General features: G+C 38.8%; 1 protein-coding gene across 1 annotated transcript in view; it reads right to left on the bottom strand.

Annotated features, from left to right (window-relative positions):
- Positions 1–23,884, bottom strand: part of RALYL (RALY RNA binding protein like) — a 412,556-nt gene extending 388,672 nt beyond the window's left edge. The window contains exon 1 of the mRNA XM_088844683.1: positions 23,629–23,884. Coding sequence (XP_088700809.1) covers positions 23,629–23,884 — 256 coding nt within the window. The remainder of the gene's footprint in view (positions 1–23,628) is intronic.
- Between the last annotated feature and the right edge of the window lie 411 nt (positions 23,885–24,295).

Below are 24,295 nucleotides of genomic sequence, written 5' to 3'. Positions count from 1 at the left end.
CAAAATTTTTAAAATTCAGTAAGACATTTGGAAAGTCTATTTTTTACTGTAAATCTTTATTTTCAACAGTAGAGGAACATTTCAGAATAATAGCATTTGTAGAAATTCTGTTTATCGCTTTTATATTCTGAATTAAAGCGACTATCTTACGAGTTTCTGAGGGGCTACAATACTTTTGCTATACTATAAACCCCTTTTTGCTTTGGCAGACTAAGGTAGAAAGCTGTATAATAAAAAGTATGTCTTTTTAGAGATGAATAAGCATTATTTTAACTAAATCTCCATGGGCAGGTTCTCACCTCACTCACTGACTAAGTGGTTAAGCAAGGAATGCTGCAGTACAATTTGAAGTCTAAACACACACTTGGAATATCATGGAAGAAACATAAAGCAAATAATTTTGTTCACGTATTTTGATTAAACTTTAATTGCTGTGTTTATCAAGGCTGTTCAATTTTTAGAAAATATCTCTATTATTTCCCCTAATACTTCTCCGGAATCTTTAAAGAGATGAAACAAAATAACTGCCAACCCAGTTTTTATAACTTGTGAAAACAACCTTCTCCGTGTAGATTACTATGGATAGGTGGTGCTGGCAGCATGGATTCTAACATAGCAACTCAGATGGTTGCGGTACAAATCCAAATATGACATATGCAACAAATATCAGTAAGGAGGTTGAAAAGTTCAGCTCCCAGCTAGAAATGTTAGGTGATTTTTCAGGTCCCAGCATACGTAACTACAGTGCTTGACCTGGCAGACCTCAAGGCGGAACACTGCACTCCTTACACCAGAAGAGCTGCAGAGCCAGTGCATGGCGGTCTCTGAATGGAGCTGCAGAGCTGTGGTCAAGCACTCAGGGTGCCCTCCTCAGCCATGCTCTATCTGCATTACTAGCCCAGGCACCTCTATTCGAAACTCTCCTTGTGTGGAGCCTTTCCAAGATATTTTCCTCGGAGTCTCTGCCAAGACCTACTAGCTGCGGGAGGCAGGAAACCTTGAAGACATTCTTTTCCACTCTGCCTCAATACCCAGGGCTTTTCCACACCAAGCCCTGCTTTTGCTCTTCCCTTAGCATCACATTCACAAAACGGCGGGATCCTTTTGTTCATGTCTCCTTCAGCAATGAGAAGACAGAGATGACCCCGTATCTCTTCCGACCTACCTGACCCTGAACCAGTGTGGCAACCCTTGGGGAAAAAGCGAACAGGGAGGATTTGCCTCTTCCTTATAACCTTTCATCACAGTAAATGATGAAAGGCTTGGCCATTATTTTCACTTTGGCTTCTTGTTTTAATCAGCTACTCTGATACCTGGCAGCTCAGCTTTCTCCAGCTCAGTTGATCCTGACAAAAGTATTCCCACGAAACTCCAAGGGTTAGAAAGTGCATGCAACAAAATCATCACCTGTGAAAAGACCTATGTGGGATCCCTGTATCTGTGTGGGAGACAGAGGAGTAAAAATAACTGGTCCAGCATTACAAGCAGTTACTCCCTGCAAATGTAATAGGCTGTATGAAAACAGCAGTCAAAACCTTAAGATGGCTTTTATTGAGCTGCAGGAGCTGCTTGTATATTTTTGAGATTAATCCTTTGTCAGTTGTTTCACTTGCTATTATTTTCTCCCATTCTGAAGGCTGTCTTTTCACCTTGCTTATAGTTTCCTTTGCTGTGCTAAAGCTTTTAATTTTAATTAGGTCCCATTTGTTTATTTTTGCTTTTATTTTCACTATTCTGGGAGGTGGGTCATGGAGGATCCTGCTGTGATTTATGTCAGAGAGTGTTTTGCCTATGTTCTCCTCTAGGAGTTTTATAGTTTCTGGTCTTACATTTCAATTCCAGAAAAATAAACGACCCAATAAAAAAATGGGCCAAAGAACTAAACAGACATTTCTCCAAAGAAGACATACAGATGGCTAACAAACACATGAAAAAATGCTTAACATCCCTCATAATCAGAGAAATGCAAATCAAAACCACAATGAGATACCATTTCACACCAGTCAGAATGGCTGCTATCCAAAAGTCTACAAGCAATAAATGCTGGAGAGGGTGTGGAGAAAATGGAACCCTCTTACACTGTTGGTGGGAATGCAAACTAGTACAGCCACTATGGAGAACAGTGTGGAGATTCCTCAAAAAACTGGAAATAGAACTGCCATATGATCCAGCAATCCCAATCCTGGGCATACACACCAAGGAAACCAGAATTGAAAGATACACATGTCCTCCAATGTTCATCGCAGCACTGTTTATAATAGCCAGGACATGGAAGCAACCTAGATGTCCATCTGCAGACGAATGGATAAGAAAGCTTTGGTACATATACACAATGGAGTATTACTCAGCCATTAAAAAGAATACATTTGAATCAGTGCTAATGAGGTGGATGAAACTGGAGCCTATTATACAGAGTGAAGTAAGACAGAAAGAAACGCACCAATACAGTATACTAACACATATATATGGAATTTAGAAAGATGCAAATGATAACCCTGTATACAAGGCAGCAAAAAGACACAGGTGTATAGAACAGTCTTTTGGACTCTGTGGGAGAGGGTGAGGGTGGGATGATTTGGGGGAATGGCATTGAAACATGTATATTATCATATGTGAAACAAATCACCAGTCCAGGTTCGATGCATGATACAGGATGCTCGGGGCTGGTGCATGGGGATGACCCAGAGGGAAGATAAGGGGAGGAGGGAGGTGGGAGGGGGGTACAGGAAGGGGAACTCATGTACACCCGGGGCAGATTCTTGTCAATGTATGGCAAAACCAACCAATATAATATTGTAAAGTAATTAGCTTCCAATAAAAAAATAAAAATTAAAAAAGATGGCTTTTATTACACAATTTGTTGAAAAGAGGGGTTTGAATTTTCAGCAAACCTTTTTGTTCCAGAGAAGCTTTGACTTTTAAACTCTTAACCAACAACTAGCAATGCTATTCCAAGTAAAATCTCTCCCTAAAATTGAACAAAAATATTCTAAATTTAACAGAAAGGCTGCAAAAGGGAAAAATAAAGAAAATTAAAAGTTTAGGTAAAATTGAATAAAGGCACAGAGGAAAGAGATCTGAAATTGTAAGATGACATATTTTAAAGTCACTTATGAAAACAAGTGAATTTTAAAGTTGTGAAACAACAAAACCTATTCTGACCTCTCTTCTGAAAACATTAGATAATGAATTTAATTTTAAAATTGTAAGCAAATACAATTGATACACAAGTATCAGAATAAGTTTTAAGAGAAAATAAAATAAAGTAAGGAAGATAAAAAATATTCATATAGGCAACAAAAGTACACCAGAAATACATGGCCATGAAAAGAACAAAATTATACCTTATGAATTTTAAATTAGTTTAAAAATGTAAAGGAAGTGTAGAGGCTTACAAAACAACTACACTAATTAAAATAAGAAAATCTCTGAAATAAAGTGAGTGGAGGGCACTTCCTGATGGCCCAGTGGTTAAGATTCTTTGCTTCCATCAGGGGGCACAGGTTGGATCCCTAACACCCTGCATATTCTGTGGTGTAGCCAAAAAGAAAAATTGAATGGAAAAGATATCTGTAAATACATAACAGAACTTGGAAGTTCTGGAAATAATAGAAAAATATTTTCTCAAAGAAAATCTAAAACATTGAACAAATAAATACATCAGATGTCTCACGAGAAATAGGAACAGAAAAGAGACAAATTTTAAAAATCAAAATTAGGTGAAGAAAAAAAAGAAAAAGAGTTTGAGAAAATATATATATATATATATATAGAAGATAGCAAAAAACCTCATATGAGGTAACAACTATGAGTTATAATTAAAGAATGCTTTCCTAAAATCAAATTTCAAAATATATACTAAAAGAACACATTGCATGCCTGAGAATATTGACTGAAAATAGCCAACACCAACAGTCTAATCAGAGTGTCTTTTAAAACATACTTTAAAAATCCTTACTCTACAGTTTAAAAATTCCTTCAAAAATATCAAGTCACTTACAATGGCAAGAAAATCAGTTATCATAGCCCTACAGCAAAGCTTTATAGCAGAAAACCATCCAGAAATGTATTTAAGAATCAAGGAAAGCAACAGATACACACTATATGAATAAAATAGATAAGCAATGATGGTTTGCTGGATGGCTCAGGGAATTATATTCAGTACCTTATAGTAACTTACAATGAGAAGGAATCCCAAAGAGAATACACGCACACATGAGCCCCTTTCCTGTGTACCTAAAAGTGATTTGTTTCTATCAAAATATTGTAAATCAACTATACTTGAATTTAAAAAAAAAGAATCAAGTAAAGCAAAAGTAAGACATGGATTCCATATCAATTCAACAGATGTATAGAACAGTCTTTTGGACTCTGTGGGAGAGGGCGAGGGTGGGATGATTTAGGAGAATGGCATTGAAACATGTATATTATCATATGTGAAATGAATCGCCAGTCCAGGTTCCATGCATGAGACAGGATGCCCGGGGCTGGTGCACTGGGATGACCCAGAGGTGTGGGATGGGGAGGGAGGTGGAAGGGGGGTTCAGGATGGGGAACACATGTACACCCGGGGCGGATTCATGTCAACGTATGGCAAAACCAATACAGTAATGTAAAGTAATTAGCCTCCAATTAAAATTTAAAAAATAAAAAAAAAGAAATGAACTGGAAGGAGAAAAAAAAAGACTAGAACAGAAACATACACAAACATGAATACAGTTCAAAGAAAGACAAAGTCACAAAATAGATGAATCCCTACGTTCGTACCAACATACATGATGATTAAAATGGCAAAAAAGAAAGTCAGAGCTTCTTAAAAGCAATAAGAGAAAGCAACTATTTACATGTCACAAAAAAGATGAATCCCTACGTTCGCACCAACATATATGACGATTAAAGTGGCAAAAAAGAAAGTCAGAGCTTTTTATAAGTAATGAGAGAAAGCAGCTATTTACATATAAGATAACTCCTTAAGGCTATTAGCAGACTTTTCCACAGAAACTTTGCAGGCAAGAAAGGGGTTATACAATATATTAAAGGGTGTGTAAACAAAAATGGCAAACAAGAGTAATCCACATGGTGAAGTTATCATTCAGAATTGAAAGAAAGAGAAACAAGAATTGAAGGAGAAATAATGAATTTTACAGATAGGCAAAAGCTAAAAGAAATTATTACCATTAAATCAGCATTACAAGGAATATTAAAAGGACATCTTTAAGCAGAAAGAAACAGCTACAACTAGAAATTTAAAAAAAAAAAAAGAAAGAAAGAAAAAAAAATCCTCACCAGTAAAGGCAAATAGTAAAGCTACTGGTTCAACCATATATATACCTAGTAATAAAGGTAAAAGGCAAAAGTAGGAAATCATCTACAGCTAAAATGAGTAGTTAAAGGAGACATAAGATGAAAATATAGAAAATATAAAACATTGTAGGAAAAGTAAAAATTTAGGGTGTTTATATGCATTTAAAATTAAGAGATATCAATTTAAAATAGACAGATATATATAAATCATTATATACAAACTTCAAAGTAACCACAACTGAAAATCTATGATAGATACACAAAAAATACAGAGAAATGAATCCAAATATAATACTACAGACAGTTACTACAGAGGAAGGAGCAGAAGAGAACACCTGCAAATGAGAACAATTAGCAAGATGGCAATAAGGATGTATGCATCAATAATTACTTTAAATGTAAGTAGAAAAGAGGCTCAAATAAAGGACACAGGGTGGCTGCCTGAATAAAAAGTAAGACCCGTGTATAACCTGCGTACAAGAGACTCATTCTAGATCTAAAGGCAGTCACAGGCTGAAAGTGAACGGACGGAAAAGACACTCCGTGTCAGTGGAAACAAAAAGAAGGTTGTATTTTATTTATTTATTTATTTTTATTTTTGTGGTAATTAATTTATTTTTTATTGGAGGCAAATTATTTTGCAATATTATATTGGTTGATTTTGCCATACATTGACATGAATTCGCCCCGGGTTTACATAAGTTCCCCCTCCTGAACCGCCCTCCCACCTCCCTCCTCCCTTTATCCTCCCTCTGGGTCATCCCCGCATGCCAGCCCCGAGCATCCTATAACATGCATTGACCCTGAACTAGTGATTTGTTTCACATATGACAACATACGTGTTTCAATGCCATTCTCCCAAATCATCCCACCCTCACCCTCTCCCACAGAGTCCCAAAGACTGTTCTATACATCTGTGTCTCTTTTGCTGTCTCGTATACAGGGCTATCATTTGAATCTTTCTAAATTCCATATATATGCGTTAGTATACTGTACTGGTGTTATTCTTTCTGGCTTACTTCACTCTGTATAATAGGCTCCAGTTTCATCCACCTCATTAGAACTGATTCAAATGTATTCTTTTTAATGGCTGAATAATACTCCATTGTGTATATGTACCAAAGCTTTCTTATCCATTCGTCTGCAGATGGACATCTAGGTTGCTTCCATGCCCTGGCTATTATAAACAGTGCTGCAATGAACACTGGAGTACATGTGTCTCTTTCTTTTTTTTTTTTCCCAATAAACATGATGGAATTTACCGCTTTGTTCTGTTACAGAGATAATTAGCATATTCTTTTAGGCAATGGAGAGTCCAAGTACAAGTCCTGAAGCTCTTCTGTGCGGGGGGTCTGGTTTCCCACTGGTATGCCACTTCTGTGGACACAGGGCACAAACTTCAGAGTCCATTGGGAGGGTGACCATGCGTGTAACCTAATGTTCGCAGCCTGGCCTAAGATGGAGTCCATGAAGTTTCCTCCTTCATTCCCCCCTCTTGATGCTCTTAACTCATATTATGAGCATCGTTCATAGGGATATATTGCACCCTGGCTCTCTGACCGCCAATTTGGGAGAATGACATCAACCTTCGGGTTACAAAGTTCATAATACATTGTAAAACTCAGGGTCCACAAAGCAGAACTATCAAGGAAACTATGGTAAATATAGTTTTCCACCAATCGCCCTTCACCCAAGATAGGACCGAAGTCCAGAAAGGAATGTTTTCATCTGACATTGCTTTTACCTGGTTTTTCATGTCATCTAAAGCGGTTGATACATTGTCAGATAAGTCAGGAATGCATACACAACATTCACCTTAATTATAGCACAGGTCCCTCCTTGAGTAGCTGTGAGTATGTCCAAAGCCATTCTATTTTGAATTACCGCTTTTCTCATCTGGATTTGATCTTCATTTAAGGCTTGGATGGCTTTTGTTCTATCTAGGAGGGTCTGTTTTGTGAAATTAGTTAGGGTACGAATAAGGCAGCAATATACACATACCATTGAAACACAGACCTCACCCACCTAGCATGTAAATAAGGTAGATTTACCGGGGCTTGTTGTAGGTTAGGGTTTTGTTACACTGGCATTTATATCAAATGTAACCCTGTCACCCGAGTCTACTGACTGTAGGTCTGGCTTACACCCAGAGAGCAGGGAGAGATTATGATTGTGTCCCAGAAAAGAGCAGAGTGGTTTAAAATCTCCTTGGTGGAGCAGTGACAGCCACCAGGGAAGTCCGTCCATCACAGACAGAGGCGTAGCCCCGCATACCCAGCAGTTGGAGGTATCTGAAGTCCGTGTAGGAACGTGCACGTTGATGAGACCAAGCAGCAGGAGCTGATTGTGCGGCTTCATCCTCAAGGGGCTCGTCCGGGATCTTCTTTTCCTTCTTCTTAAGGACGGTCTTAGCCTCTCGAGGGTTAGCGGGGTCCCTCTCTGCAGTCCACTCAGCGTTTTCTGGGTCTGCGTGGTATGCTCTCTTCACCCTCGGGTGATGGATCCAAGGGGCAATACCTGCAACTTTAAGTGAGGCAAATTTGTTGACGCCTGTTTTATTATGGGAGGGGGCCTCCCATACACGATTTCATATGGAGAATAGCCCTGGGACTGTGGGGTCATCCTGAGTCTGAGCAGAGCCGTCAGAAGCAAGCCCACCCAGGAGCATTCAGTCTCTATGATCCACTTGGAGAGTCTCTTTAAGTGTCCAGTTGGTTCATTCCACCACCTCAGAACTCTGGGCCTATATGCAGTGTGCAGTTTCCATTTGATGTTTAAAGTTTTGCTTACTTGTTGGACTAAATCAGCTACAAAAGCCGGGTCATTGTCTGATCCAATGCTGGTAGGAAGTCCAAATCCGGGAACTATTTCCCTAAGCAGGCACTGGGCTACTTCTGATGCACTTTTTCAGTCCAGGTAGGAAAAGCTTCTACCCATCCCGAGAACGTGCATACCATGACCAGCACGTAACAGTAGTGTCGGTGAGGTTTCATTTCAGTGAAGTCCACTCCCCGGTGTTCAAGAGGCAGCGTGCCTCTCAGCTGACTCCCCGGAGGTTTGTGTCTGAACACCCGAGGGGCAGCATTAACCTCCTCTTTGTAGATCTGTGCCTCCTTCTTCGATACCTGGTAACCTGCTTCCATCAGCAGCTGGAGCAGCGCTTTTGTCCCTTCCCAGCATTTTACCTTGCTCTCAGCAGCCAGCAGCAGGTCATCCCCGTATTGTAGGAGCCAACATCCATACTCTTTCAGATGGAATGAGTCCAGGTCAGAAGCCAAGGCTTCCCCAAAGATGGCTGGGGAGTTCTTAAACCCTTGTGGGGGAGTCCAGGTGAGCTGTTGTTTGGTGCCCCCAACTGGATCTTCCCATTCAAAGGCAAAGATGGGCTGTTAACGCTGGGCTGAGGTGTACGCAGAAAAAGGCATCCTTGAGATGTAGGCGAGTATAAGCTTTAGTCCTCGGCGGGAGGAGGCCAAGTAAGGTACAGGGGTTTGGAACAGTAGCCTAGTTGACTAGCCTGAGATCTTGTACAGGCCTATAGTCCTGATATCCTTCCTTTTTGACTGGCAGGATCAGCATATTCCAAGCTGACTGGCACTCTACTAGAATGCCCGCTTGTTTCATTCTACTGATGTGGGGCAGCATGCCTGCCCAGGCCTCTACCGGTAACGGTTCCTGGCGCTTTCTAACCGGGATGGTGCCTGGTTTGAGTTCTATATTCCATGTGTCTCTTTCAATTCTGGTTTCCTCAAGTGGTGCTGGGAAAACTGGTCAGCCACTTGTAAAAGAATGAAACTAGAACACTTCCTAACACCATACACCAAAATAAACTCAAAATGGATTAGAGAGCTAAATGTAAGACCAGATACTATAAAACTCCTAGAGGAGAACGTAGGCAAAACACTCTCCGACATAAATCACAGCAGGATCCTCCATGACCCACCTCCCAGAATATTGGAAATAAAAGCAAAAATAAACAAATGGGACCTAATTAAAATCAAAAGCTTCTGCACAGCAAAGGAAACTATAAGCAAGGTGAAAAGACAGCCTTCAGAATGGGAGAAAATAATAGCAAATGAAGCAACGGATAAAGGATTAATCTCCAAAATATACAAGCAGCTCCTGCAGCTCAATTCCAGAAAAATTAATGACCCAATCAAAAAATGGGCCAAAGAACTAAACAGACATTTCTCCAAAGAAGACATATAGATGGCTAACAAACACATGAAAAAATGCTAAACATCCCTCATAATCAGAGAGATGCAAATCAAAACCACAATGAGATACCATTTCACACCAGTCAGAATGGCTGCTATCCAAAAGTCTACATGCAATAAATGCTGGAGAGGGTGTGGAGAGAAGGGAACCCTCTTACACTGTTGGTGGGAATGCAAACTAGTACAGCCACTATGGAGAACAGTGTGGAGATTCCTCAAAAAACTGGAAATAGAACTGCCATATGATCCAGCAATCGCACTCCTGGGCATACACACCGAAAAAGAAGGTTTTAGAAGCAGTCCTTACATCAGACAAATTAGATTTTACAACAAAGACTGTGACAAGAGGTAAAGAAGAACATTACATGATGATAAAGGGAACAGTTCCACAAGAAAACACCACGCCTGCACATATATATGCACCCAACATAGGAGCACTTAAAAAGCTGACATTAACAAATATAAAAGGAGAGACTAACAGAATTACAAGAGCAGCAGGGAACTTGGGCACCCTGCTTACATCAATCAGCAGATCGTCCAGATAGGAAATCAACATGGAAACACCGGCCTTGAACAGGGCATTAGTTCAGATGAACTTACTAGATATGTAAAGCACATTCCATCCAAAAAAGGAAGAACATATACTCCACTTGAATTATATGAAACGTTCTCCAAGACAGATCCCATTCCAGACTACAAAACAAGTCTCAACAAATTTGACCAGACTAAAATCATACTAAGTACCTTTTATGACCACAAGGTAAGTGAATTCAGAAGACATCTGAGTATATCAACACATGTGCCAGTGCTGAACTTCCCTGGTGACTCAAACAGTAAAGAATCTGCCTGCAATGCAGGAGACTCAGGTTCATCCCTGGGTGGGAAGATTCCCTGGAGAAGGGAATGGCAACCCACTCCAGTATTCTTGCCAGGATAATCCCATGGACAGAGGAGCCTGGGAGGCTACAGTCCGTGGGGTCACCACTGAGTGACTAACTCCTAATGAACAATTATGAGATGAAATGTCTAAAAGGATGACATTTACATTAATATAAGTACTATTTATATTGCAGTATCTAAGCACATATGTAACTATATACATACATTGATACTAAATAAAGTTCTATGTCTAATTATATATATAATATACTCTATATTATATACAAGTATTTACATATTTGTTCTATATTCGGATTGACATTTCAGGGCAGTATGGAAAGAATAAATTCTTCAAAAATGAAATTAGTTGAATATTTGTATGGGAATAAATATCTGAATATGTTCACTGATAGGTAACATAAAAAAATTCAATTCCAAATGTACAGTGATAAGGTCTAAATGTAAATGGTAAAATTAAAAAAGTCTCCTTGGAAGGAAACCTGGAGAACGCATTCATGAGAGCTGAGTAAACAGACACTTCTTCGGCAGAAGAAAAAGAACAGGAGCCGTAATGAACATGAGTCCTTCTTGGGGACTCATAGCCCATGCTCTGCTCATATATGACTAAGTCAGAACGCAGGCATGTAAATTCGTGAATAGGCTCAATGCCTCCAGAAAGCTCAAATTAAAGACCAGGGCTCCAGTGTTCTAAATTCAGTGTTGCTGCTGCTAAGTCACTTCAGTCGATTCAGTGTTAGGAGGGTTTCAAAATCATTATACAATGGGACTTAATCAGACATCTGAAAGTGAGTGTTCGTCACTCAGTCGTGTCTGACTCTTGGTGACCCCATGGACTGCAGTCCACCAGGCTCCTCTGTGCATGAAATTTTCCAGGCAAGAATATTGGAGTGGGTAACCATTCCCTTCTGCAGGGGATCTTCCGGATCAGAGCTTGAGCCTGGGTCTCCTGCGTTGCAGGCAGACCACTGCCTGAGTCACCAGGAAAGCCTAATAAGCGGTCTAGTCTTTCACTTCCCTTTGTTTTTTATAGCCCTTTGTATATCCTGGGTGATATTCTAAGCATTTTACATCAGTGAGGTGGACTTCCTTAAGATTATCTCTATTTTACAGACAAGGAACCAACACTAAGGTGTTTAGTAACTTGCCCCAAATTATCCAACTGGTCTGTGGAAAGCTAGAATTCTAACCCAGAAAGCCTGAATCCAGAACCTGTGCTCTTAATCACTGTCTTTCATGAACAATGGAAAGCTTAATTTAAATTTCTGTGTTTTAATTTCAATTCATTTAAATTCAGAATTGTAGTATCAATATTTTTTCAAGAGTTAATACTCTAATATTTAGCACCTATTTTAGGTATTTCTAACCTATTTAAATTGAAATCTACATTTCCCCAAAGATCTTCTCCAAACAGTCTCAAAATATTGCAATCCTTTCAAAAAATTCCCATAATACTTAATGTGCATTACAATATGTTTTACCTTTATAGTTTCTACCTTCTACTGTGTGTTATGTCATACCTGTATATTTCACTCCACGGTGGCCCCAATAAACTTAGAATACTTAATTTTATGGCACTTGATAAGCATTATGACAAGCTTTATCTTGTATTTGCTATCTCCATTTGCAGACTATTTTATATGCACATAGCTTACTACACAGAGTATCTTCTAAGGGCCATCTCCTTTATTTTCGGAGGGCACTATTTTACTTTATATGTTACTTTATGTTACTTCACTTTATTTGGGTGTGGCGTTGTGTTTCGGTTTCTATGCTCCTTTAGTGCTTCATATGGGCTGGCTAGCATCTAACAATCACACAAATTTTGGTGAAAGAATAAACACTTACATTAGTAAGGCACTTTGAGATCAATTCCCAAGGGACTTTCAGACATTTTTGTTAAGATTAAAGGATAACAAGGTATTTTATTTTATCTATTAGTGTGTCTACGCTTGTTCTAGGGGAGAAATTAGAACAGGCTAGAGCTAATAAGGTCCTTCTAACTGTTGCTTAGGAGTTTACAGTGAGGATATTAATGAAAAATTGCTCAGGAACAGTATCTAGCACTGCTTTCACTAATCTAGTTCAGTGACTGAGTCAAATAAACAATTTTAGAAGTAGAAACGATACAGAAGGGATCCAGTGGTTAAGAGTCTGCCTGCCAGTGCAGGGGACATGGTTCGCGAAGGTTCCACATGCCGACCCAGCGCAGTCAAAATAACAAGGAAATAGAAAGAAAATGCCCCAGGCTTTCTGCCATATGTGGGGGCATGCATCTCCCAGGCTGCCATCGTTAACTCTGCAATTCACTTTATTCTGGGATTTTGCTAATTAGCATTTGCTTAAAGAGCATGAAATATTGTAGCTCTGTTTACTGAAAACCTGAAGAGTGTTTTGTGCTCTGTAGTCTATTGTTTTTAATACTTACTATCTGCGAACAGTGAATGATGACGATGAAGATGGAAGGAGGAAGAGGCGGAAGACAAACAGTCACCAGATGTCATATGTATAGTTCCGACAGCAGAATTACGAAAAACCTACAAGAATCTTGAAAAACACTAGAAGGACATTCTAAGACTTCTGTCTTCATGAAAAGATGCTCTCTGTAACATTTAGCACACTATAAGATTTGCTGTTTGTAAAATGGGGTTAATGAAACTAACAGTCTAGAATCCATGACAGATGTTGGAGAGATAATGTTTTTAAATGTAACAAAGTGAATCTTGAATTTCTTTGAGAATTTTGGTGAGTGAAAATAATGTAGAGCTGATAATGTTCTTACTAAAGCCTACTATTTTAAAATAGCATATTTCTGGCAATTACAGAAAAGATAAAAGTGACATATTGAATACCACCCAATAAGTGTTTCACTTGTGTGTAACATTCAAGAGCCTTCACTGCGTTGTGAATAAAATTTTGAAAACAAATATAATAGTCTTCTAAATACAACATTTTGTAACTGGCAACCATTTTGTATATCTGGATAATATAAACTTGTTGGAAAATTGGTTGCTTAAAATATAGAGATATATTTGACATCAGGAGAGAAAGAAAGGTAAATAGATTCAAAGAAGGAAAAATTCAAAGATTTACTAATAATTCAATGTTCATATTCTTATTGCAGCTAATGGTCAAATTAACTGAAAGATTAGCATATAATTTATATCTTGGGAAATAAAAACTGTCAAACTATCAAGTTGATAATGTCTGTTAATAATATACTCTTTAGATACTCACCCAGGCAAAAACTAATTTCTTAACACTAAAAATTGCAATAGGTTTATATAATGATGTCTTACTAAAACATGCTCCTTATTACTAGCAGTACTCTGGAAGTTTTCTACAAGATTTTCATGACTTAGAAGACCCTACAAGGACTATGTATGTCTCAAGGCATTCTGCAACAGTCTAGCTTGTCCAAAATAATCACCTGTACTCATCATTTTGGCTGAGGTTATCTGACTATCTGTACTTACTGTATGTTCAGACATCACATCTAATTTGTACCTGATGGCATATGAAGGAGAATAACTCACCAAAATGGAGGAGGACAGATGCAATGGGAGAACCAAAGTATTTGTTAGAGGAAACACCACGTAGGGATGCTGCACTTCTAATCTCTTTGTTTAACAAGCTTTTAGAGCTACTATTGAATAACGTATATTTGAGCATCTGAGCAGTCTCAACACTCAATATTTTTCACTTGCCACTTTTATAAGGCTTGTTCATCACAATTTCTGGTGGCAATCCGAAATGCTTGAATGGAAAGATTGAATGAAAGAAGTCACATCTCTGCAAGGTACTATACTGAGCATGCGGAGAGAAAGAGAGCTTTTAAAACTGTTTAAATCAATAAACATATGAAGCTGTCAACTGAACAGATGGATTAATTTGTTTCTGGCCTTTGTGTTTTTAAGGATTAAAACAAACTGGTGATACAAGTGCTAAGCTATGGCCATAAACACACTATAACGGTTTCTCTGAACTGCACCTACCGCGTGTTCTTTTTCTGGACAAACAGAAAAGATCTATCAATATCATAAATAACGTTGTTCCAAAATAATGACAAGGCACTATGTGTTTTCACATAGTTCATCTTATTTGAAACTGTTAAACATTTTCTAAATGAACGGAGTTTACTTTGCTATGATTGCTTTCAAAGAGTGCTGGTGATTCTAACCAGCAGTGGTTTGCCCCTCAGAGGACTTCTTCATTATCACCACTGGGAGTGGGAGCCACTAGGGGTGAGTAGGCAGAAGTCAGGGTTGCTTCTAAATATTCTACGATGCACAGAACAAGCCCGCAACACAAAGGCCCCAAGTTTAAACAGCACCAAGGTTAGGGAATATTGCTCTGAAGATGTCTATGGCCATATACAGTCCACCAGAAATTTCAAAGTGCAGACACCATGTTACTTAATGACAGATAACTATAACAAAGAATAAAAATAAAATCCTCAGTAAATAGCATGTACAACTGCACTAAATCTGAGTGTAATCTTCATTTCCAGCAGACTTCACCCTAGCTGATGTCCTGGCTGGTACAGACCATTAATAATTCTTTCACAAATGAAGGAAGAAGTGAATGAATATTTCAACAGTATAAGGAAATCAATATGCATATTAAATAATATATTACATAAGTAAAACGTAACAGCAACTTAAATGATAGTTAACAAATATAAGATATTCTTTTGAAGCCAATCTTCATTAGAGTGAATACAATCTCATAAATATTTCTATATAATTAGATTTAATAATATATCTTGCAAGACCCTGCACAGCCCGGCATCAATCTAATCTCTCTTTACTCTTATGAGACTATTCTTCACCCACAGGGCTTTATTCACCTCTGCCTGAATTAGGACTCCAGATATAATGCTTCAGTCATGGAGAATTGCCTCTCCATATCCACCCATCCTTCCAATTATGATTCTAAGTATCTGCTTTTCTAGAGTCATCTCTAATCACACTTGCAATCACCTGAATTAATTTCTTATCCTCAGCAATTACTGTCTCTACTCTTATGGACTGTCTATACCATCTATTCAAAATCTACCCAGATTGATGTAGCCAAACAAACAAACAAACAAAAAACCAAAAACCAGAATATGGAGGATTTTTCATAGCACTAGAGTGATTTCAGAGGCTGAAATCACCATGTACAAATTTTTATCACAAGGTTCGTACCATATGCAAGTAAGGTTTCAAGCCCTTCACAAATATATGAGTTCTGTATTACACACTGGACTGAACACTATTATTTCCACTTTACAGATTAGGAAATGGATTCTAAATGAATACCTTCTTCAAGTTACTTTACCAAATGTGGCAAAGAAGTATCTGCCCGCTAAAGATTTACTGGTTGTTGGTGGGAGTGGCAGCCCCATGTGCCTCAAGGTGCATGCGTGCTAAGTTGCTTCAGTCGTGTCCAACTCTTCGAGAGGCTATGAACAGTAGCCCACCAGGCTCCTTGTCCATGGGATTCTCCAGGCAAGAGTACTCGAGTGGGTTGCCATGGCCTCCTCCAGGGCATCTTCCCAACCCAGGGATCGGACCTGTATCTCTTATGTCCCCTGCATTGGCAGGCAGGTTCTTTACCACCAGTGCCACCTGGGAAGGCACTAGCATCCAGGTGTGGGCAATGAGATATGAGCAGTCAGATGGGCACTATTTAGAGGATTGAAATGCAGAACTGCCAGCTCGCCGCCCTCTTTTCCCACTGGTCCACTGGTTTGACATCTTTCTGGATCCATGTTAGTTTGGGGTTCAGGAGATGCCAAAATATTTCACTTTGACATATTTATTATCATATTATTTGGAATCAGAGTTACTTGAGAGACAGCCAATGCAAGAAGGACACTCTGACCCTTTTTTCCCCCTGAAATTGAGAAATAAATCTCTCATGGAAAAGGTACTTACTCTCTCCGCACCACGAGTTAGAGAGACATCCTCACTACCAGAACTCAGGAATTTTGAGGCTCCAAAGACTGTATCAACAAACTTTGTTCCTTCCTAAATAATTCACCACCGCAAGGCCAAACCACTTTATCTTGTCAATTCGTCACAAATTTATTGTTTGTCTAAAAGCTACAAAAGCTGCCTGCTTTGGTCACTTCTTTGAGTTTATTATTTCTGATAAGCTCCTGTACATACAAAGCAAATTTGTTTTTCTCCAGTTACTCTCTCTAACGTCAGTTTAATAATCAGATCCGCTAGCAAACCTTGACGAGAAGAAAGAAAGGTTTCATCTTCCTTACAGCATCCACTAACCACAAAATGTCAGAACAGCCTCCAGCCTGGTCCCTGGGTTAAAGAGGGATAGAGCCCTCATCCTCTCCCATCTCCTCCTCAGGACGTTGGTTGTATTTTATGTGAGAAAGGAATAAAGTTCTACTGTGTTAACTATTAAAATGTTGGGGATTATCTGGCACTGAGGCTACTATACTTTAACTAAAATACTGTACAACAACTGTCCTATAAGAAATAACAAGCTAGTTGACAAATCTACTTAAGTAAAAGTGCAGTAGATAATAAAGACCATGCATTCAAGGTGCCTGGTGTGAGCCTGGCATCACAACACAGTCTATTAATAGAGTCCCTTCTCACTCTCAGAAGCATCCTGGTCTGGATGATAAAATGTGCAGTAGCTTTAATGATATATTCAGATGAAAAAAAAATTGCTGGCAGGAATGAAGAGTGGGGTTTCCCTGGTGGCTCGGTGGTAAAGAATCTCCTTGCCGATGGCAGAGATGTGGGTTCGAACCCTGGTCCAGGAGGATCCCAGGTGTGGCGCAGCCGCTAGGCCCGGGTGCAACAGAGCTGGGAAGCGCAGCTCCTGAAGCCCACGTGCTCAGGAGGCTGAGTTCCTCAGCAGGGAAGCCGCCACAGTCAGGGCTCGCGCACCAGGCCTAGAGAGCAGCGCTCACTCTGCAACTAGAGGACGCCCGCGCGGCAGCTAAGCCCCGGCACAGCCAAACGGAAATAAGTAAATATCTTTTCCTTGGAAAAAGAATGGATAGCGAAAATAATTAGAATGAGGTTAAGTGAGTTTGCCATCCAGCAGCAGCATCTGTGGGCTACGAGGCAAGTTTCTTCCTCTGAGCTTCGGTTCCGAGCCAGCAGAATAGACACGACTCCTCACACTACATCCCTCTCAGTATTGCTGTGAGAATCAAATAAGACTCTGCACTGGCGAAGCTCTGACGATGATGAAGTCCTGTGAAAACACCTAACCATTAATAATAGTGAAGAAGCTACTAATGGGCGCCATTTTAAGGACTGGAAAGGAAGCATTCCATGAATGAAATTTCTCTTTAAACCCATATATCATTTACTACAACCTTTGGACAAAACATGTATATGTTAATATTTGATGCTTATTAAAGACTGGGCTATATTTAGAAAAGTCAAGTCAGGATACTGAATAGTTTGGGCTTCCCAGGTGGCGTTAGTGGTAAAGAACCTGCCTGCCGATGCAGGAGACATAAAAGACGCAGGTTTGATCCCTGGGTCCAAAAGATCCCCTGGAGGAGGATATGGCAACAGAGTCCGGTATCCTTGGCTGGAGAGTCCCACGCACAGAGGAGCCCGGCGGGCTGCAGTCCATAGGGTCACACAGAGTCGGACAGGACTGAAGCAACTTAGCATGCACTGCACAGCTGTCTCTGGGTGTCTGACTTTGAGAGACTGAATCCCCTCTGAAGGGGGCCACAGAGCCTTCTCTTTACAGCAACCCTATTATAATACTTCCTTCCTTGGGAACCTGCAACCGCCCCTTTTTCTTTCTCTGGCTTCTCTTCCTCCTCTTTCTTCTTCTTTCCCTGTCTTTCTTTTTCTGTGTTACACTTTCCAATGGGGGTACAAGGCCCTTTGGGACTTCTCTAATGGCTCAGAGGTAAAGAATCCACTTGCAGTGCAGGAGAAGCAGGAGAGGTGGTTTGGAAGATCCCCTGGAGGAAGGCATGGCAGCACACCCAGTATTCTTGCCTGGAGAATCTCGTGGACGGAGGAGGCTGGTGGGCTGCAGTCCATAAGGTTGCAAAGAGTCACACACGACCGAAGCACCTGGGCACAAAAGGTCCTGTAGTGAAATTCACCTGTTCTGTTCTTCTAAACATTCAGGCATTCATCCAGAACATATGGAGCGTTGATCATGAAAGCATCAGCACACTGCTGCTGCTGCTAAGTCACTTCACAAGGTGCCGAAAAGATGAATATAAACATACGTAGTCAGTGTTCTCAAGGAACTGAACGTATGGGGAGAAAGAACAGGTACCAACTGCAAAATAGTCGGTATAAAAATATAACTGAAAAGAAGATATGTGCTGGAAAGGGATGCCAATAGTTCCCAGGCACCAAAGTAGGTTTCCTTAAACATTTGACCTGCGATCTGAAGGACAGTCAACTGAAGGGAGTGTTAAAGCGGGAAGTGAGGTGGGATGGCGGAGAGCTTGGTAAGGAAGGTATTCCACAAGCTCAAACAGCGTGTGCAGAAGTCCTGGTGAGGGAGAGATGACTTGTCAAAGAACAAGCCGATTTAGCTGGAGCCCAGGAAAGGCTGAGAGGATCTTGTGGTGAGTCCACCGGAGCAGAAAACAAAGTCATGGAGCGCTGAAGGCCACAGGAAGGGCTTCAGTCTCTTTTCTGAGAACAATGAGGAATCACTGATAATTTTTTATCAAAAGGTGATATGGTTAAATTTGTCTTTTGAGAAGATCACTCTGAATGCAAAATAGTGGCTGAGAATAAAAGCACTTTTGAAATCCATTACTCATAGGACATGGCTGGAGTATATCCAGCATGGAGCAACACTGGCGTATTACCAGCATTTGCTTACTTACTTCTCTGTCCATATTCAGGATTGTTCTCCAATATCTTTCTTCTTATCAGTTCATTTTCCCTCACTTCTATCATGGTCAGGATTAAAATTATTCACCAGATTTACTTTAAAATTAGCAATCCATATTCATGCACTTTCTTTGAATTCCTTAAGCAATTTCAAGAGAGCTATAGTATAAATACAAATTAATCTAATTATCTATCTTAATCTAATTATCTATCTTATGTTCTTTCTTTTAAGCTAGACTTTGAACCTCAACAACAGGATCCTGTACACAGGTGTTACAGCAAAATGGTTTCTACAGATAAGTGATTTTCTTAGTGTTGGATTTCTCCTACTATTAATAACTGACTTCCTAAGTTCATAAATTGTGCTCTTGCAACCATCATGAGTGAAATTATCTAAAAATAAAGACATTACAAATGTTTATTTATAGCCTGTGTGTAATCAAGCCAACTGTAATCAGTGCAAATTGGAACTGATCTAGACTTAGTCTCCAACCTCTGCACGATATTTTGGTACAAGCTGACACTTTACGTGTGACCTCTCATAAAAATTGTCAGTATTAGACATTTCAAATGTTTACTTCATCTCTCACATAATGTGCTTGAGAAAAAGTAGTTCCACTGGCTAAATTTGGATTAAAAATATAATAAATATTTCTAACATTAACAAAACGTAGAATTCAATTTCAATGAAATACTAAGAAGAGGATTCTCTTTAAAATTTTTTTAATTTAAATTATGTTAAATAACCAAATTGAAAGGCATTTTTGTAAAGAGCTGTGCATTATAAAAATTATGTTTTTTTTTACAAAACATATTCAGAATAACTTCACAGTTAGATTCTGATATTTTAAAATCCCTATGTACTGTGGATGAAATGCAATTAATTGTTCTTTTCCACAGTCCAGCAATCATTCATTACGTATTAAAGGCAGGACACCAGGGATGCAAAGGGGGCATCACTTTTTCAACTGTAGCACAAAGACGTGTTGAAGAACTGAAGAAGTATATGCCAAGAAAATCAAAGTTTTTCCAAACTTCCTCTTCCTCATACCCACAGGGTATGCTGTTATGGGCATTAGGAAGGCAGCAGTACACAAAATCCACCTCCCCACCCAGTTTATTTATCTAAAATCCTTTAACGTGTTCGAATATCACTTCTCCAAGCAAAGGATAAAGGGTGTTTATCAGGTAAGTTTTTTCAGACTGTCCACTGCGCCCTGGGAATAAGAAGATATCTCAGTGGAGAAGAGGAGGGGATCGTCCTGAAATATGTCACAGATTGTGGTCACAGCTGGCACGACGCCATGTGCCACACAAGTGTGAATGAGTGAACTGGGAACCGAAAAACAAAGGCATAAACTTTAAACAGCATCGGAAAGGGGAGAAGGCACCCTAGTAAACATGCCAAACTCACAGTCAGGTTTGGGACATGCCTCGATCACAGATTTAAAAAAGAATGGAGACATTCAGTGCAGTTTGAGGAAATAGACATTTTTCTTTGCTTTTTGTTTAATCATTCTGGAGGAACAAATATGCAGTCTAATCACAAGGGAAACACATCACCTTAATTACTAGTTTATGTGCTATATGCCTTTAAGGGAAACAACTTCAGCAAACTGTATTCCATAAAACATTTCTTGTGTTCATTATCATGTTGGTAAAATGGCTAGACCATGGAGCTAATTCAAGGTGCCTTTTCATGAGTAATGGTATAAAATTTAGGAATGTTGTCAGCATAGTATGAATAAAAAATCCAAGGGAGAAAAGTTAATCAAAACATTAGACTGTGACCTACTTTCAAAATTCAAATTAGAGTTCCAATATTTTGAGCTCTAATTTCTGAGCTCCCTTAGTACTCTGTGCACTATAATTTTTTGGGAGAATCCAGCAATTTTTAAAATAATTTCTCATTTTATCTGAATTTGAGAAGAATGTAAAATATATACTTGCTTAAAATTTCAAATGAGAATTTGATGATAATTTCATGGTTAAATGATGTTTTCACCAGAAAGATACAGAATATTTTATAATCCAGGTATATGGAGCTCTGGTTCTTAACTGTTCAGGTGTACTAATGTAGTCAAGTGAGTAAAATCATCTTTACTGGGTCTGCAGTGCTTGACTTGCAATTGGTTGAAAGATATTTATGTCAATGGTTTTATCAAGGACAGACACTGAAATCTGGCCAGTTGGACGAAATGTTCTCTGCTACTCAGCTGAGCAAATGACTTTGAGTATAGAAGATAATGACATGGAAAGAAACTTAAACTTTGAAGATGATAGGCTTAAGCTCTCCTAAATGAGATTTTTAAATATTAGAATAAATAAGAATACTTGCGCACATGGCCTTGGGAGTTTGGAAATCATTAGTATTGATAGTGTAATGGGACTGACATAAGGATCAGTTGCTAAGAAAGCAGTCATCAATACAGGAAGTTTAGGAAGGGCATAGTAAGTGCAATTTAGAACTGGGAGAGCAAAGAGCTGTGCAAAAGCAGTTCAGATGGAGATTTTCAGAAGGCTTATCAGAAAGACTCTTCTAGTTATTCGGACTCAAAGATTTCTCCACAGATCCATCTTCAGCCAATACTCTTCTCATGCTATACACTTTCCCAGGGTGAGCTTATCCATCTCCATGGTGTTAACACCGTGTTGATGACATACATTTTTTAGTTTTAGTCTAAATCTCTCCTCTTAGTTTGAACTTGCAAGATTCTACTAGATCATATACCTGGATATCCTGAAGCATGTACCTCAATCTCAAAACATCTATTCAATCCTGAACTCACTGTCCTACGCAAAAATCTTTCTTCCCTTTGGAAATCATTCTCCACCATCCTCGTGATCCACAAGGCAATTCAACAGAGAACTCAACCAGAAATGTGGGAATCATTCTTGACTCTTCTTTCTTTCTGGCTCACCCATTTTGAGAACTAGGCATTAAGTCCTACTGATTCTACATCATTTTCCTAATTTTTCCCTCTTCACTTCTGTAATTTGAAACCTGGACTCTTTCAGTAGTCTCCCAACACATGTCCTTGTTTCTAGTTTTATATCACGTTAATTCATCCATCAAACTGCTAATGGATTATTCTTTCAATAAAAAAAATTTTCAACAACTTAAAATACTTCAGTGTCCCCTTACTTGCGGACACAAAATGGCTGTTAATATTTTCCACTTGATAAAAGCTAGGTTTCATCACATGCATAATCAATTCTCAGTTTAAGGATATATCTATAATTCCATAGAACTATGAGAACTCACATTAAGATGTTTAATTTTTTTCTGATACTACTGAAGTTTAATTTCTTAATTGCATTATAATAAATTGAAACACATTGTGATATGAAGATTGTTTCTACTTAGAAGTTACTTGAATATGCCCTGAGATAAGATAATATAGGTAAAGTACTAGCCCAGTTCATGCCTTAATATTAATTTTCTTCCCATTCTAAAGAAAAAAAAATGTTTATATAGGTTGTGGTACATGAAGTTAATATCAATTTTATGTGAAAGGGGTCTATTATTTGATCCATAATCAATTCACTTCAAATTAAGAGCTTATAAGGTTTAGTGGGAGCTGAAAATCATAAACAATCTCATTGAGAGTCTAAAATTTCAAGAAGCAAGTGATTTTACCTATACCTAAGTATCCCCCTGTCACTGAAAACAAAATATATAAAGCTGGAAGTGGGTATGCCTCCTGGAAAGCTAAGCATTTTCTTCAGGAACCAGCTTCCTATAAGGAACATCTGGAAGACAAGCCTTTGCTGAGTCTAGCAATATGGTTTAAGATAAGATCAGTATATTGAAACACGAGTTCTGAAAAGCAAAGTTATGAAGCTATAAAACACCTACTTTGTATGAAAAGGCATTCTGATTAGACACAAGGAATGAGACTAGATTTCTCAAGATTTACTTATTTTTGTTATTTTCTATCCCTTCTCCTCCCAAAATAAAAACGATAAGTGAGGGAAATACATTAGCCTCTCAGAATAAGTAATATAAGTATAAAAAGTAATTATTATGATTCTTTTGCTTCATATAGTATTTCCTGGAAGATAAGACATTAATCAAGTCAAAGTTAAATGTGATGCATATTTTTCATTTGCCTATTAAGACTGGTGTGGTACTAAGTATGACAAGTCAGCCTTGATCTCAAGCTTATAACTTGTAGAGAAAATAAGACACTTAGTATAATATGAGAACAAGAAAACAGTATCGGTTATAAATGTAAGGGCATTTATAACTGGTTAAGAAATAAATACCATGGTACTGCTGGCTTTTAAACAACAACGTTGTGTCCAAGTGTGTTTGGCGAGTAGAACTCTAATGTGCAGCCATAGTCGGCAGGACTTACCAAGCGGTTGGCCTGCAATGATCCTGGCGTTTTCTCCAGCCACTGCCGCTCTTGCGTGACGCTCACTCAGGTACTGTACAAACGCATAGCCTTTGTGAACTGAGCAGCCGACTATTTTTCCATACTTCGAGAAGATTGCTTCAATGTCAGCTTTCTTGACGATGGCTGTGTTCAGGTTCCCAATGAAGACACGAGAGTTGACGGACTTCGGGTCGTTCTTGTTGGTGACGTTGCTGGTCTGTGTTTTGCCAGTCATGCTTGGCTCAGCGTGTTTCAATCCTTAAACAAAAGAAAGATCGAAAGAAAATAATTAGAGTGAATGCATACCCTGGCTTTTAGCAATTTTTCAGTAGTTACCAGGCAACCTCAAATCCCCAAGTACTATTAATTTTATTGAGAAGAAAATTTGGTAATATAAAAGACGAATATTGCATTGCAAGATGAAGTAGAAAAATAATTATTTAGCATATAGTTACAAACACATTCCTGATTAATTTATCTAAAATTCAGGCCTACACAGCAATTAAACATCTTGTAGTGGTTTTTATTTTTACATCTAGAAGTATTTAAGAAGCAAGTTTGAGGAACAAGCAACATTTTCTATTACTGAAAAAGAAAATCTAATATGCCTATGGTCTAATGACGGAATACGGTACAGTAGTTTATT

The sequence above is a fragment of the Moschus berezovskii genome, chromosome 16 (assembly GCF_049115385.1).
Source record: "Moschus berezovskii isolate FMDL1 chromosome 16, NW_MosBer_1.0, whole genome shotgun sequence".
Classification (NCBI taxonomy): domain Eukaryota; kingdom Metazoa; phylum Chordata; class Mammalia; order Artiodactyla; family Moschidae; genus Moschus; species Moschus berezovskii.
The sequence above is the reverse complement of the archived record's forward strand: the minus strand, read 5'-3'. Positions and strand labels throughout refer to the sequence as shown.